This window comes from Castor canadensis, chromosome 3 (assembly GCF_047511655.1).
Source record: "Castor canadensis chromosome 3, mCasCan1.hap1v2, whole genome shotgun sequence".
In the NCBI taxonomy this organism is placed as follows: domain Eukaryota; kingdom Metazoa; phylum Chordata; class Mammalia; order Rodentia; family Castoridae; genus Castor; species Castor canadensis.
In genome coordinates this window covers 144,115,347-144,132,184 of record NC_133388.1, presented here as the reverse complement: position 1 = coordinate 144,132,184, position 16,838 = coordinate 144,115,347, and the positions used below count along the sequence as shown (strand labels likewise).

Here is a 16,838-nt window from a genome sequence, read left to right as displayed (position 1 = left end):
GTACTCCAAAGTCTAGGATCGTAAGCAACCTGGGTGTTCGGTGACTCAAGGAGGCACGTGAAGACAGGCGACTGAGCACATTGCACTGATTTGATTTAACAACAGTGAAGAAGTGAAATGTAAATCACAGATAACAAAACAATAAAAAATGGTTGGCTTTTTTCTCACACAGGTCTACTTGGATGAAAAATGACACAGGACAATCTGTAGACAAAGACCTTAAATGCTGGTCTTGGTGTGGAAATTGTTTAAACATGCTGAAGTTAACTGAGAACTCTTCCTGGGAGAAGAATTTCTGGATTATTTTTCTTTAAGTCACTACTTTATGGAAATTATTCTAGGTCACTGGAAAATGTCTTCTCTCCTGTACTGTGTGAGCACCTGCTCCTAACAGAACCTTTTCCTTTGTTTTTTTGGTGGGTCTGGGGTTTGAACTCAGGGCAATGTGCTTACAGGCACTCTACAGCTTGAGGCATACCTCCAGTCCATTTTGCTCTAATCTTTGGAGATAGGGTCCTGCAAACTATTTGCCCAGGCTGACCTCAAACCTCAGTTCTCATGATCACAGCCTCCCAAGTAGCTAAGGTTATAGGTGTGCCATCAGTGTCAGCCCCACAGGATCTTTTAATTCTTAACACCTCACATTCAACTTTCAAACTAGATTCATTACAAATGTAAGTTCCTTCCCCCAGACTGTTAGGTGCTGAAATCAGAAATATCTGATTTTAATGTTTTCCACGTCTGAGAAAGGTAACCTAAGGCATTTACCATCTATTCTGGGGGGGGGGGGGGCGGGGAACAACTTGTAATCAAACTGTATTTCCTAGCAAAATGTGAGGAGGAGTAAGATTACAAATGGCCTCCACTTATTCAAATCAGGTTTACCACCAAGTGAGCTGGTCCCCAGGTGTCTTTTATTTTTGGAACTGGGATTTGACCAAGTTTATATTTTAAATGTTAAGCATGTTTCGATTTGACATTGTGGACTGGGAATTGTGAAGTTGACCTTTCTGTTTCCTTTCTCAATGGCCACTATTTCTATCCTGTTTGACTTTTTTTTTGACACAGGCTTTCACTATGTAGCCTAGGCTGGCCTCTAACTCATGAACCTCCTGCTACTGCCTCCTGAGTGCTGGGTTTACAGGTGTGAGTCACCAAGCCTGGTCGCCGTAATCATTGTCATATCCTTGCTCATTCTCCGAAGTTGACAAGGGCAGAGATCATGTTTGCTTCTTGTCTCACCTAGAGCCCCTTCCCTATGTCCTATAGGCTTTCTGCTACTGTTCACTACTTCCTGTCTGACTTATTGTTACAGCATTTCTTCCCATAGCTCTCCCTGTTTCTTGACTCCACCTGCTTCAAGCTGTCTTTTTTCTTCCAGAAGTATTTCTTTTGGAAGCCTGTGTTCATAGCATATCAGCCTCATCTCCTAGAACCCCAAATCATTCCTTTACATTTTACAGCAATGAACAGAATTATTTCAGATGCCATTTCTCTTTGCTTGTTTTGTGAACATGTGGTCATGTTGGGGCTTTTCCATACAAGGTTTCTGGCACCTGAAATGCTGTCTTTCCAGTGGTAGTCCATCCAAAGAGTAACCCTGTCTTTGCATAGTGAAACCAGCTTCCAGTTAGTCCAGGGATGGAGGGTTCTTCTAGCTCGTGCTAATGCCTCTTTCTCTTTCCCCACCCTCACATACACACTTAAAAAGCAATTACAAGAGAGCACGTTATGGTTTAGTATTAATTATTCTTTTGCTTAATTGGATAATTTAATTTTTTTTCTTAGATGATCCTTAGGGATAGGATCCATTTCTGTACTTTTTTGTGTTACCCTAATGTATGGAGTAGAGCAAAGTAAAGAGTCAGTATTCGATGACTTTGATTGATTTAACAATAAGCATGAACTAATGAAAAACTTATTTTTTAAGTAATTGTTGGACATTTTTTTAAGTGCACCAGCATTCAAATGAATTTTCCCATTGTGGGGACCAAATCATAGTCGTCTTTATTTCTCCAGACCTAGTCCGGGGCTAATGTTCTATATGTGATCAATAAATGTTGACTGAATAAAGTCTAGACTTAATAAATTTGAAAACTGTCTTTAAAATTTTCAGTGGGGTCAGGTGTGTGGTACATATCTGTAATCCCAGCACTCAGAAACTGAGGCAAAAGGATTGTAAGTTTGAGGCCATCTTGGGCTACGTAGTGAGACATCGTCTCAAAAAAAAATCAAAGTAACATCAAGTGAAAAGATTGATTAGACTTTTAATCTTATCTTTTATAATACCACAGGCAAAAACCAGAGAGATTCAGGAAGATAAATTACATTTTTTTCCTAAGAGTTACTTAGCACCAGACCTTTCCCAACGTGCATTTGCAGTGTGGGAAGTAAAAAGTTAAACCTAATTTTGACCATATAGAGAGGTCTGTTCAACAAATATTTCCTGAGCACCTACAATGTTCCAGGTGCAAATCTAGATTTCTGTGATGCTCCGTGAAGTGGACAGCACAATATGCCCTTTATGGGGTTGATGTTCTGTTGCAGTGAGAGCCATGCTGTTAAGTCAGCAAACAATAAATACTGATGAGTGCTAAGAAGAAAATAAAACCCTGTGACATTTTAGAAAGCAAGTAGGCATAGGGACTATATCAGGTAGGTGGCCAGAGAGGACTTTTGCAAAGGGCAACCTGGAGCTGGCATCTGAGCAATGAGAAGGAGCTAGCCCTCTGGCGATGAGGGTAAGGGGTTCTAGAAAGACTGGTGCTAGCTGGCAAAGCGGAGGCCTTGATGCTTTGAACAGAAAGAGCATACTGAAAGAAGGAAGGTGGTGACAGCATAAAATCAATGCAAATGGGTAAGACTGTGGGAACACCAAAGCATTTTTTCAAAAAATTTAAATTAAAATTTTTTTTTCTTTTTTGGCAGTACTGGGGTTTGAACTAGGTCTTCTCACTTGCTAAGCTGGAACTCTACCAGTTAAGCAACAACTTTAGCCCTTTTTGCTATGATTGGTTGATTGATTTATTTATTCATTCTGGAATTTCACACTTATTAGGTAGGCACTCTACCATTTGAGCCACTCCATCAGCCCCCTTTTTTTTTTGTGATGAGTTTTTTTGAGATACAGTCTTGAACTATTTGCCTGGGCTGGCTTCTAACCACATCATCCTGATCTCTGCCTCCTGAGTAGCTAGGATTATAGGCGTGAGCCACCAGTATTCAGCTGCTGTGGTTATTTTGGAGACAGGGTCTCACTTCTTGCCCAGGCCAGCTTGGACCTCGATCATCCTATTTTATGCTTCCTGCTGTCGCTGGGATGACAGCGCATCCAGCTTTATTCTGCTGAGATGGGGTCTTCCAAACTTTTTGCCCGTGCTGGCCTGGAACCACGATCCTCCTGATCTTAGCCTCCACATAGCTTAGAATGACAGTCAAGCACCACTGTGCCCAGCTATTAGTTGAGATACAGCTGGTCTCAAATCATGATCCTCCCAACCTCAGCATCTTAAGTAGCTAGGGTTACAGCAAGAGCCACCAACACCCAGCAAGAAGTTTTAATTTTAAGCTCTCTGAAATATTAGTTGAGTATATTTGAAGGGTTAAACTGTACATTAAAATTTGTAACATGATAGTTAATATTCCTATAACATCACTGCAGAAAACTAAACTAGTGCTGCATTTCCTGAATTAGTTTTGCAAGTAAACAAATCAGCTTTTAAAAACAACACTTTTCAAAGGCCTCCTCTTCCTCTTCCTCCTCCTTGTTCTTTTGCAATTCTGGGGACCCCAGGGCCTCATGCCTGTGGACAAGTACTCTATTACTGAGCTATAACCCCTAAAACTGCCTTTTTTTTTCCCCTGTACTGAGTTTTGAACTCAGGGCCTACACCTTGAGCCACTCTGCCAGCTCTTTTTTGTGAAGGGCTTTTTTGAGACAGGGTCTCGCAAACTGTTTGCTGGGACTGACTTTGAATTGTGATCCTCCTGATCTCTGCCTTCTGTGTAGCTAGAATTACAAGCACGAGTCACTGTTGCTGGGCCTAAAACTAACTTTTCATGCTCTATTTAGTGCCTGGTGTCATTATCAGCTGGGCACTTTACAATCATTTCTAATCTGAGCTCTCACATCCTATCAGCCTCATAAAACCTTGTTGGATATATTTTTAAACTACAAAATTTCTACTTTTCAGTTTAGAAAAATTAGTTTTAGGCAAATTGAAAATATTGAAAAGTGGGACAAAGAAAAAAGGTAATTTACTCCTAGTTCTACCATCTAAGAAAATCACCATTAACAATTTGGAGCACCTTATTCCAGCTATTTTTCATGTTTTTGTATCTGTGATCATAGTGTATTTAAGTTTGTATGCGCACAAATGAGTGAATGACAGCTGGAATACAGCTCAGTGGTATTTGCCTAGCATTCCTGAGGCTCTGAGTTCTATCAGTCCCCAGCAATGCACACACACACACACACACACACACACACACACACACACAGATGAATAAATGAGCAACTCTCATTAAAAATGTTAGTGTTTTCTTTTTGCAGCCTAAAACACAATTCCTCATCTGTTATCAGTAATCTCCTAAATTAATTTCGAAAGAGCAGCCAGGTATAGTGGTGTATACGTGTAATCCCAGCATTTGGGAGGTGGAGGTAGGAGGATCCCATGCCTGCTGTACATAGCAAGTTTGAGGCCCACCCTGAGCTATATATTGAGACCCCATCTCAAAAAAAAATATGAAAAGAGCAATTGTTATCATCTTAACATTGACTTGAACCAACGCCCAGACACTAAAAGCTTTCCGCCTCGAGTTTCTTCCCTTTCACTAGCATAGCATGAGATGACATATTCTCTCATGACAGCTACTCCACATTGCCCGAACCTGCTGAAGAACAAGCACATGCAGTTGTTCCTGGAATGTCGTCATTCACTTCAGATTTCACAGTTGATGTTAATATGGGAAGAAGGAATGGCCCATGCATTGCCTCGCCCGAAGCTAATTAGTTCCACAAAACAAAAGACCATCATAAAGCCAAAGATGGAAATGTTCTGCCTTCTATGAAAATATGTTCTACTGCCAGATATTTCACAGCAAGTTTCAGACTATTAAGTGGCAAAATTTTAAGCTTAATTGTCATAAGTAGATTAATATCAAGCCTATTGACAGAGTAGTGGCGTTCTTCCTACAGCAGACACTAAAGTCAATCCTGTTCACCACTGGACGCCAGTTATCCCCGCAGCAGCCAGGGCTCAGCTCCCATCCTCCCAAGCTCACTTGTCTCCCCAGGTTTTGCAACTCTTAGTCACTGATGCTGTGGAAGATATAATCCCCTGCCTATCCTGCTCAAACGGTGGGAAAAATCCTTTCTCTTCTTAGTCCAGCAGCAACAAATTAGAGTTTTTCAAAAGAGGAGAGTAAAAGAAACACATTGGTTAGAAATGGGGATATTGGTGATGTATGGGTTGTTGGCCCAAATGCATGGGTTCCAGATCGCTATAACCTGAGTAAATTCAGCATGCCCAGAGAGTTACACATTGGTAATCCCTGACCTGCCCACCACCTATAGAGTTGGGGGAATATCTGACCCCATCCAAGCTCTTTCATGACTCGGAGAGGTGTGGAATCCCATAAACCTCTCCATGATCCATCATCAGGCTGGTTCTAACTTTCAGCTCACTGGAAGAGTGTTGAAGCTGCTTCCAAGTCTTTTGGGTGCTGGTGTTGTTGCTCCCTGAAAAATCTATGTGCTTTGATACTATTCAAGTCATATTTCTGAAGATGATACTTGCAAAGCTGCCTATAAAAAACAGGAAGTCCCATGTCTCCTTGTAACAGACTGGGTCAAGTTTATAAACTATAAGTTCTCCTGACCTTCAGCAATTTATCTTATTCCTTTGTCCCAAGAGAAGGTTAATGCCAAAAGCTCCTGGGGGAGTTTCCGTTTTCTCCAGTCTAGTCGGATTATGTAACACCTTATCAACACAGTCATTATAGAATCAGTAGGGTTTTTTTTTCTAGGACTTGCATGACACAAAAGTAAAAGAAGATCTAGCTGTGGAAGAAATTTTGCCTTTAAAGTTTTATTGCAGGTCTCTAGTGGCTCCTGGTGAACTTTTTGTTTGTTTACACATTAGTGCCTCTGGAAGCCCTGCCCTATTTGTTGCACTGCTGATGGGAAAACAAGTTCTGTCCATGTTGTAAAATCTGGAGACTTCCAGGCTTGGTTGAATCTGACAAGTTAAAGTACACTTGAGAGGTTGTACTGACAATAGGTGGAAATCTCAGTTCTAATCAGTACGGGAGACACACGAACAATATGACAGGAGACTTCTAGGAAGCAGCACTTAAAATACCAGGCAAGTTAAGTCTGTGGCAGGTAGCAGGGCGCCAAGCATAGGATTAGGGCCTAAAGACAGGACTCCAGTCTTTTAAGGAAGAAAATGTCATGCAAACACAAGATGCAGTGTCAGAGGTCACGTCAAGACCAAGGCCAAAGGAGTGGTGCAGAAATTTAGTGGTCAAAATGAGTTTACAAACTGATGCATGGAGTATCACAATAGGCAGATGTTCAGTAATCAAAATTGGTACAAATTTCAGGTCCAGACAAGGGAACTGATGCTAAATTCCAGGCTTATGATAAAGAGCAGGACTTTTCAAATTTCCTTATATATGTAAGTGACTCATCTGGAAATCTTTGGAAAAAATCATATTCTCAGGCCAGGTGTGGTGGCTCAAGCCTATGATCCTAGCTACACTGGAGACAGAGATTGGGCGGATTAACACTGAAGTGAGCCCAAGGGAGAAAGTTCTTGAAACCCCATCTCACTGGGCACAGTGGTTCTTACTTGTCATCCCAGCTACATGAAGAAGCCCAGGTAGAAGGTCCTAGCTGGCTTGGGTGTAAAGTGAGCCTCATTCTCAAAATAACCAACACAGACATGGGCGGGCGTGGCTCAAGGGATAGAGTGCCTGCTGAGCAAGTGCAAGCCCTGGAGTTCAACTGCTGGTACCACAAAAAAGAAAAAATTGTATCTCAATCAATCTGGGGTTGGTTCTGAGAACCTGCTTTGCTAACAATCCCTAGTAACACAGGTGCTGCTCACCTGTGAACCACACTTTTTCTTTTTGTCACTTTATTTTGTTAATTGTTTTTTAATGTTTTTAAATTTTGAAATAATTTTAACAGAGAAGTTGCAAATACAGTATAGAGAGTTTCCATATTTCCTCTACCCTACTTTCCCTAAGGTTTACATCTTACACGTGTCAAAACTAAGAAATGAATATAGCTGTAACACTAGTAACTAAATGATAAACTTTATTCACATTTCTCCAGTTGTTCCATTAATGTCCTTTCCTGTTCCAGGATCCAATTCAGGATCCCATGTTGCATTTAGTCATTGAAATCGAGGAAAACCTGAATAAACCCTAGGCTTCAGTTGCTTTTATCACCAGTTTTAGCAGTCACCTAGCTAAGTAGCATATTCCCATTTTCTTTTCCCTAGAAAACGCATCTCTGATGTGTTGGTCACAGTAGTAATGGCTAGCTAAGTGGTTTTCAGGAACTTGGAGATAGTACAAACAGTTTGAGACCACAGCCCTTCACTTGGGCCTATGCAGGTATCTGATAGGTGAACTTTTGTGTCAGAGGGCAAAGATTTTCACCCTTAGAGCAGCTAACACTGCTGTTTTCTGAACATGTTCCCTACAAAGAGCCATGAAATTTGATTATACATGTGCAGACCACTGCTTACTTCATTTTTCATTACCTCTTATCACCTTTCCCCATGCCACAGACCACCCTGCTTCTTTACCCCACAAATAGCCGTAAGCCTTGTCCTTGGCATATCTGAGACTTGGGGCCCTCTCTTTTTCACTTTTGGCCACCTCATTTGCAACTCTGTTGCAACCTCTTCATTTCAGTCATTGGCAGATTCTGGGTAAATGGGTGTCGTTTGGTGACATCATCACACTTAGTTTCCTCCAATCTATGACAGTTTCTTAGGCTTTCTTTGTTACTCACAATCTTGACATCTTGAAGAGGATTTTGTAGCACTTCCCTCAGTTTATCCTTCATATGTCTGATCTTACATTGTGATTCCTTCGGGTTATGAATTTTTGGCAAGAAGACCACAGAGGAGAAGTACTTCTCATTACATCATATCAGGAGGGTGTGGCATCAGAACAACTTAAGGACAGTGATGTCAAACCCAATCACTGGGTTGAGGTGATGTCTGTTAGGCTTTAAAGTTCTGTGGAAGTAAGTTTACGTGTGGGAGATGGTCCTCAAACTTGAGCATGTATCAAAATCACCCAGAGAACTTGTTAAAACAGAGATTTCCAGGAGTGAGGCTCATCAGCAGGGGTTGGGGGAAAGGAAAGAATACTGAGGGGTAAAGAGGATTGAAGAACAACACATATACATATGAGAACAGCAAAATCAAACCCACCAAACAGCGTTTGAGAAAGGGGGGAGGTTCAGGAATACAATGGAGGGAGTGAACTTATTCAACATTCGCTGTATGCATCTAGGGAATTATCACAACGAAACCCCCTAGTATTATTAATGTACTATAAATGCTAATTTAAAAGAACAGACTTCTAGGCCCCTGTCCCAGAGTTTCTGATTCAGCAGGTATGGAGTGGGGCCCAAGAATTTACCTTTCTCCCAAGTTCTCTGGTGAAGCTGATGTGGACATAAGGGCCACATTTGGAAAGCTACTTGTCTAGAGCATTTGTCCATGATTGCTGGGCCACAGACTTGAGTCAGAATCATCTGGGAGAAATTTTAGAAATATGTATTCCTGGGCCAGCCCCTGGCAATTCTGATTAAGAAGACTTAGTGTGGCTCACAAAAGTTGGCATTTTATAAATGCCAGTCGTGCTTAGGAACCTTTAGAGTTAACGCTACTCTACAATAAACTGATGAACGTGTCGTTTGGTCCAGGGCCTGGGGGCCATGCTCAGGCACAGGTGGGGTTCCAACAGCTCCAGCTGCAGGAAACAAGGGCAGGAGAGCGTGGGAGCCCAGCAGGTCTGAATCAAAAGCCTTCAGGCTGCCTGACTGTGACCTCCCAGTCTTTATTGATCCCTCCAGGAAGTCTCTCTATTATTTTGATTTGTTTGAATCACATTTCTTAGAAGCAAACAGCATGAGCAGGCCAGCAACCAATTCCAACACAGGCCTGCAGTGAGCCTTCTTGCTGAAATCTGGAAACAGAAGAAATCACAGCACAGTACTGTTTACCAGTATTGACATGCTTATTTTTTTACTGTCTAAATCTTAAGTCTTTCAATATGCACCTAAAAGAAGTTGTATAGTCCTAAAGATTACAAAAGAATACTGCTTGAAGGGGGTAGTAAGGGAAAGTGGGATTTAAAAAAAAAAGAACTAAAGGAATTATGAGGGTGTTTTTCTTCTATGAACATCAGAAAGATTTCTTAATAATTCTGTTATATAATTATAATATTTACTATTACTGTTCAGTTTTTATTCTACTATCAAGATTACTGTTTTATAAGTTACTTTTTTTATAAATACCTGGTAATGGACATTTGAAAATGTTAACTCTATGTTTGGTAAAATGATGACCAGTATTATTACTTTTAACTGACCCTCCCCCCTAAAAAAAAAATCCAGTGAAATAAAGACAATTCCAAATAAGTTTAAATGGTATTTTACATAACAAAATAAATTCCTTATTTGAAACATAAAGAGTATTAAAATTTTTTAAATTAGTTTCTCCCTGTGTTATTTTCCTGGGGCTGCCACAACAAATTGCCATAAGTGTAGTGGCTTAAAACCATAGAAAGGGTTCAGGATGTAGACCTGTGGTAGAACGTGTGCTTAGCATGCATGAAGCCCCGTGTTCAATCTCCACAATGGAGTGGGGGGTGGGAAGACAGAAATTTATTCTCTTATAATTTTGGAAACCAGAGATTAAAAGATTAAGTAGCCTTCAGGAGACTCTGGAAGAATATTTATTCCATGTCTCTCCTGGCTTCTTGTGACTGCTGGCTTATCTTCCTTAACTTGTGATAGCCATTCAATTTCTGTGTTAGTCTTCATGTGACCTTTTTTTTTGTCTCAAATCTTCTCCTTTCTTCTAAAAGAACATACATTATTGTATTTAAGGTATGCTACATCCTATAGGATCTCATGTTGAGATCCTTAACCATATCTGCAAAGACCCCCCTTCTATAAACAAGGTCACATTTACAAGTACTGGCATTAGGGCTTTGACTACGTCTTTTGGTGGGACACAATTCAACCTATAATTCCAAACTCTACTACACACGTTGGGCAGCTGTGTGAGAACACTGGTGGGAAGCACCACCACTTTATTGCGTGGCTGGATGCCTGTGTACTAGTTCCAGACATTCAGTCCCAGCTTCCTGTCTGTGGCTCACTCCCTCTGCTCATTTGGGCAGTATGGCCAAGGAGATACACACTGAGTCTCCTGACAGGCCAAGTTGCCAGTCCTCTCCCATTGTCCTCAATAAGACAAATCTGAGAAACGACCAGGGATGGCTGTGCTTTCCCAAAGTTCCTTTAATGCCCTTTCGACAAAGTCAACCAGAGTAATAGACCATGCACATATTTAGGTCACTATTATATTTTTGTTTGCCATAGCATTTAATTTTGTATTAGATTTTTCCTACTTTCAGTAAGTTTTTGAAAAGTCATTATAAAGATGTTCTTCTTAGAGCATGGTTTTAATTTAAGTGCATTAGAACTGCATAAATAACTCGTCAATGACAAGGTGAATAAAAAAAGTGGGAGAATTTTAGTTACTCAGAGCTATTTCTGAAGAAAGATTTACAATTTAACAGGCTCATTAGATATATGGGGTTACACTTAGGAAGAACAGACAGCAGGACTTTTTACCCTGTACCTTTCCTAAACAACTACTTTTAAGTTCTTGTGTCTTTCTGCCTTGTAGCACTCCGAGCACATTTTAAAACATCCCATCTATATTCATATGACCTTCATAAAATGTCAGACTTTGGTTCCTTATATTAAATTTTTGTTTTCCATCCCCGGGACATAATTAGAAAAGTTTCTTTTTAGGATGAAAATGTAATGATTGAGGAAACTTCTCTTGCAAATTTTTTAGGAGTCCAGCCTTGTCAAAAGGGCATGCCAGGTCATCTCTTCCAAAACACAAATTGCTATATTTTGCCTTTTTTACCAAAATTTCTGATGGACCCTTTGGCTTATGGTGGTGACATATTCTCATCAAGGAGTGTGTTCCAGCCTATATAGTGGATGAGATCAAAGGCTCTCTGCTTTGAGTGGGGCATGAATCACGAAAGGGATCTACAGGAAATTGGGGCCCCAGCACAAACAGCCTTTCCACTTAGGCTGTATGAGTGGCAAACATGACCCTGGAGGTATTAGTGACAGGAAAAGATGCAGTATGGAAATATACAAAAGTCCTGTGGGAGCATCACAGCACAGATCCCTGAGGTTCCAGAGCAAGGGCATACCCTCTGCAACAGAGATTCATATGCTTTTGGAGAAAGAGTTTCTGATATATTACCAGGCCTGGTAGAGACAGAATTCTTGGCTGTGGGACTCCATGAGTTCTGGAACTTTCCATTACGAGCTGAGTTCTATCAGCCCCACAGAGCTATAAACTCAGGTAGGTCCAGCAGCAGTCCATCCTAAGATTGAACTGTGCATCTGGAACCAAGCCTGATCAGACTAGAAGTATTAAGGTAACCTCATGAACAAGCAGACCAGATTCCATGTCATCACAGCAGTATTAGCATCTATCCTTCAAGTCATGCCAAGACAATATAGGGGTCCCCTGTAACCAAGTGAAGGAGAAGGAAAAGCCTGAACATGTTTCATTGGTCAATTAGCTCAGTATTGGAGGCAAGCTGAAAATGGGCAGTGGTTTCATTATATTTGGGTGAGAGGGGGCCTGAGAACTGGCAAGGGAAATCATCTGAACAGACAAGGCTCAGATTGGGGTGCCTGACACCCATTTTGTGTGGAGGGAGCAGTAGCTTCAGACTACTTGAGTCTACTTGAACAGCAAAGTAGTCTAAATGACTTGGCCAGTGGATGTACCCCGTCTTTGAATGGAAGAGACAGATGAATGGAGGGGCCACAGTGGCAGAGACATAAGTCATACCTGTCTCTTCATGATTCCACTACTGATGCCGCTCAAACCCAGCCCATCCGCAATAGAGAACATCACATTCCCAGCACCGCTCCTTTTCAAGGAGGTGATTTTTAGTAGTATTTTCCTTACAATGGAAGTCAGTATGCACCTAGCACATGTGGGAACATGTTTATCATTTCCTTGAAAAATTCTATGAATTTTAGTACCTTCTGTGCCTAATTTTAGAATCTGCAGTATACTAAGTAGTGCAGTGGTGTGTCATTCCTGCCTTTGGCCTTAGGCCTACTACATTGAGTGGGCATAAACTTACCAATTGCACACATTAATGTTAAAAGTCATAATGTTTGCCTCATTTAGGAAAGGAAAACCAATGAACAAATTTTGGCATCTTTACCAACCATAACTGGGACATTTAATTAATAGCGTAAGAAAAATTTCTTAGTCTTATGTTTGGTTAACAAAACTAGTTGCTTTGGAGCTGGGGGAGATGGGTAAAGAAGAGTAAATATGGTCGCTGTACTTTATATACTTTTATGAAAATAAAATGATCAAACCTGTTGAAATCATTTTAAGTAGAGGGAGAGGAGGCTGAGGGAGAATGACAGTGGGGATGAACCCTAGCCACGGTACATTACAAGCATATATGGAAATGTCACAATGACATTTATTGAATAACTAATATATGCTAATTAAAATGTTTAAGAAACCAAAAACCCTAGTTGCTCCATAAATGGTTGTTGAATGATTATTAATAAAATTATAGACCTGCGCAATTGCTTTTATGGATATTAGAATTGGGAAATTTAACATTTTAATGGGAATTATAAAACCTTCTATCCCCTTTCCTGTCTTGAAAGAATTTTATAACTTCTGTGTTTCTTAAGAACCGTGTCAATATATGGATGTCAAGCATGGCCTAGAATGAACAAGAATGTCCTCAGGCTAATCGTATGTACAAGCAGGAGATTGTCCATCAACTTAAAATTTAGGGTCTTGTGTTCTGTAGCTGATGTGTTTGCTGTCATATTCCTTGTCTCAAGTTTTGATTTCTTACAGACATCAGAGTGTTACAGTCTAGGTTGAAAAGAACAGAAACCAGTCCAAAGTAAGAATGACTCACTAAGAAGATATTGTTCTCATGGCAATGATGACTCTCTAAGTTTATAAGAAATTGATCTAGTACCTGGAAAACCATCAGTAACAAGACTGTGTGTGTAACATAATCTCTTTCCTCTACTTTTTATAGTCTTTGGCTTAAAATGGTTGCTCTAACCCTCATTAAACTTAAATTTTTACTTTAAATGACAAATATCATCTATAATGACTCTAACTTTTTAATTCAAGTTATCAAGAAGGAGAATATAAAATTAGAAAACAGCAGATTGCCTTTTTCTGAATGACCTGTGGTTAGAGAAAGACAGAGACCTGGGGCATAAATCCTGCGGCATAAATGGAGGTGCTCAGCTTACCTGTTTGAGTGTGGCAGATTCTAGAAGAGGAAGTGGCACCTAGCTATGATCCTAAATCAGTGTTGAAAGGATACATCTAGGTCTGTGAAAAACTACCATTTCCATCCTGACTTACCTACACTTAAGAGAAAATTGGCCACATTAGCTACTAGTAATGGAAAATCATAAGGATGAGTTCCTCATTTTCTCTCCTGATTTTTCTCATTGTTCTTTCTGTCCAGAATTGTATTAAAAATACCTTCCAATACTATTTCAGGGAGCACCAACACATATATGCATATAAAACTGTTGTTTTTTGCAGTTGTAGGGATTGAATCCAGGTCTTCCTGCATTGTAGACAAGCCCTTGACCACTAAGCTACATTCCTAGCCTGAAGCTACTTTTCTTTGAGATCAATTTATCTTAGACAGAATGGTGGACCACCTCGAAGGAACATGGAAGTCCATTTCTTGTGAAAATTTTGAAAAATATATGAAGGAACTGGGTGAGCCATGTTTATTTGCATATCATATGTAGTATTAAAGGGAGTTTTGGTAGTATATAACTTGTTCTGTATGAACTGAGATCAATCTTGGACTCTAACTTTTCACATAGGAAAAATAAAAATTGACTCAACACCAAGATTCAGTTCTGTGCAAAACTAGATTGCAATCGACATAATCCTTCATGCAATTTACCTTGGATTTATACAAACAAAATATGCATCTACTATTTACTAAATAGCAAATGATTTTAATAAACGATTTAAAATAAAAGCCACAGTTATTTGTTAATGATTATTTTATAAACATTTGCTTTAATCTTTAATAGAGGATTTTCAAAATAGATTTTTTTCCAGTTTCTGGTGGCTACTGATATTCCTTGGTGTGTGGCTACAATACTCCAATCTTTGTTCCCATTTTCACTCTGCCTGTTCTTCTGTAGTCTAATATCCCTCTTCCTTTCTCTTATAAGGAAACTTCTGATTACATTTAGGGTCTGTCTGATAATTTAGAATAACCTCCTTATCTCAGGATCCTCAAGTTAGGTACATCTACCAAGTCCCTTTTATATGTAAGATAGCATTCACAGGTTCCATGAATTAGGATGTGAATATTTTTGAGAGCCATTACCCAGCCTATTTTTTTTTCTTTTATTATTCATATGTGCATACAAGGCTTGGGTCATTTCTCCCCCCCTGCCCCCACCCCCTCCCTTACCACCCACTCCGCCCCCTCCCTCTCCCCCCATCCCCTCAATACCCAGCAGAAACTATTTTGCCCTTATTTCTAATTTTACCCAACCTATTACATGTGGTGATTCTGTTTTCCAGCATGCGTCCATGAACCACATTACAGTATTAGCATTTCCCCAATGTATCTTCTCCTAGAGATTGTCCTCTGATACACCGTTTCTCCCTTCCTCCCTCCATCCTTCCCCCACTCCCTCCCTCCTTCCCTTCCTTCCTCCTCCTCCTCCTTCTATCAGGGCTGGCCTTGACTTATTCCTCCTGCTTCTGCCTCCCCAGTAGTTGGGATTACAGAAGTGCTCCCAAACACCTGGCAAAATTCTATTTTTATTGAAATGTTCCTACATGCACAGCACAAAGTTGTATGTGCAGGATGTTCATTGTAGAATTATTTGTAGTGACAGAAATGGAAACTAACTGATCAGCAATGGCTGACAGAGAAAATAAATTTTGATATATACAAACTATAAAATATGTTGTTATGAAAAAAATATATCTATATGTACTGTCATCAAAAATCTTCCAGACTTAGAGATGAGGGGAAAAAGAAAGTTAAACAACACTAGATATAATATAGGATTTGTTTTTAAAACCCTATATATAGTAGAGACAGACAACATTGTGATGTGTTTAATACCACTGGAAATGGTTTGGTGGCATTAGAATGGTTAAAATAGTAAATTTGTGTTATGTGTATTTTACCACAATAAAGATACAAAATAGATGGGGAAAAAAACCTCCAAAGACCTTCTCCTTAGCAAAGAATTATTCAAATAACGCGAGTCATTGGAGCCAACAATAGATTGAGCTATTTGTCCATTTGTGTGATTTTCAGGAATAGGAAAAGCCAGCAGGAAACTGGGCTGTTTGGCAAAACCCACTGTGACCATAAGTTCAAATGGAGATGTGATTACCATCAAAACCAAAAGCCTCTTTAAAAATAATGAGATCTCCTTTAAGCTGGGAGAAGAATTTGAAGAAACCACTCCAGGTGGCCATAAAACCAAGGTGAGGCCTACAACAGTGTTTTAGATAATTCTCATAAGGATGTTAACTGAAAATCATTCTTCAGGAATGGTGGTGGCACTTGTCTGCAATCCCAGCACTTGGGGGAACAGATGCGTGCCTGAAAATGCATGTTGAACAATGATTCTGAGCAAATACATTTTGAGAATCTTATCTATAGGATTAGTATTTAATCCTCTTAGAAATAAATTTCTCCCTTACCATTTTGCAGTTTGCATTTTGCATATAATTACAATGAATAAATTTTGTGTTAGCTGGTATAGGCAAGGTTATAAACCTGTAAGAAGTGAGTCAGGGACACTCAATGGCTTAAAACAATGGGGATTTATTTCTAAATCACTGTATATATGCAGTTTTGGGTGGAGATGAGGAAGTTTGTGTATATGTAGGAGTATGGAATGATTTCTGTCCTTCTTAATCTCTTAGCAACTCAGGTCAAAGTAAGTTCAACTATCTTGTAACTGCACCATTTGGAACTTGGGGTCGCCTTGGTCAACAAAACAAAGAGACTGAAATTTTTATTGTCTCAGCATGAAAGTGATATACACAGCTTTTATTCACATCCCATGGCTTCAATTAGAATATATAATTACTTACACTACATATTTTATTGATTGTTTATTGTCTCTTTCCCCACATCAGAATGTAAGCACCTCAAAGATGGTATTTCTCATCTGTTTCCCAGAACCTAGTGATTGGTGTGTAACAGTTGATGAATAAATACTTGTTTGAATGGATGAATTTAAGAGAGGATTGTTAGTCTCCAGGAAGGGTAATATCCCAAAAAAAGAAACAATTGTACCACTGTAACAGATAGATACTAAAAAAATATGGGATTTCAAATTCTTATAAATACAAAATGGAAGAACTTTGACCTGAAATAATTAATAAAGATGTCACACTAAATTAAAAATAAAGAAACTAGTATAATAAAAAAAAAACTGGAAAACGTTGGGGTGAGAAAGGAAAAGGATC

The 16,838-nt window shown here is 39.6% G+C and overlaps 1 protein-coding gene across 1 annotated transcript in view; it reads left to right on the top strand.

The window, feature by feature from the left end:
• Fabp12 (fatty acid binding protein 12) overlaps positions 1 to 16,838 on the top strand; it is a 60,726-nt gene that overhangs the window by 39,319 nt on the left and 4,569 nt on the right. Inside the window, exons 2-3 of the mRNA XM_074068764.1 lie at positions 13,911 to 14,093; positions 15,673 to 15,845. Coding sequence (XP_073924865.1) covers positions 14,021 to 14,093; positions 15,673 to 15,845 — 246 coding nt within the window. The 5' untranslated portion in view covers positions 13,911 to 14,020. The remainder of the gene's footprint in view (positions 1 to 13,910; positions 14,094 to 15,672; positions 15,846 to 16,838) is intronic.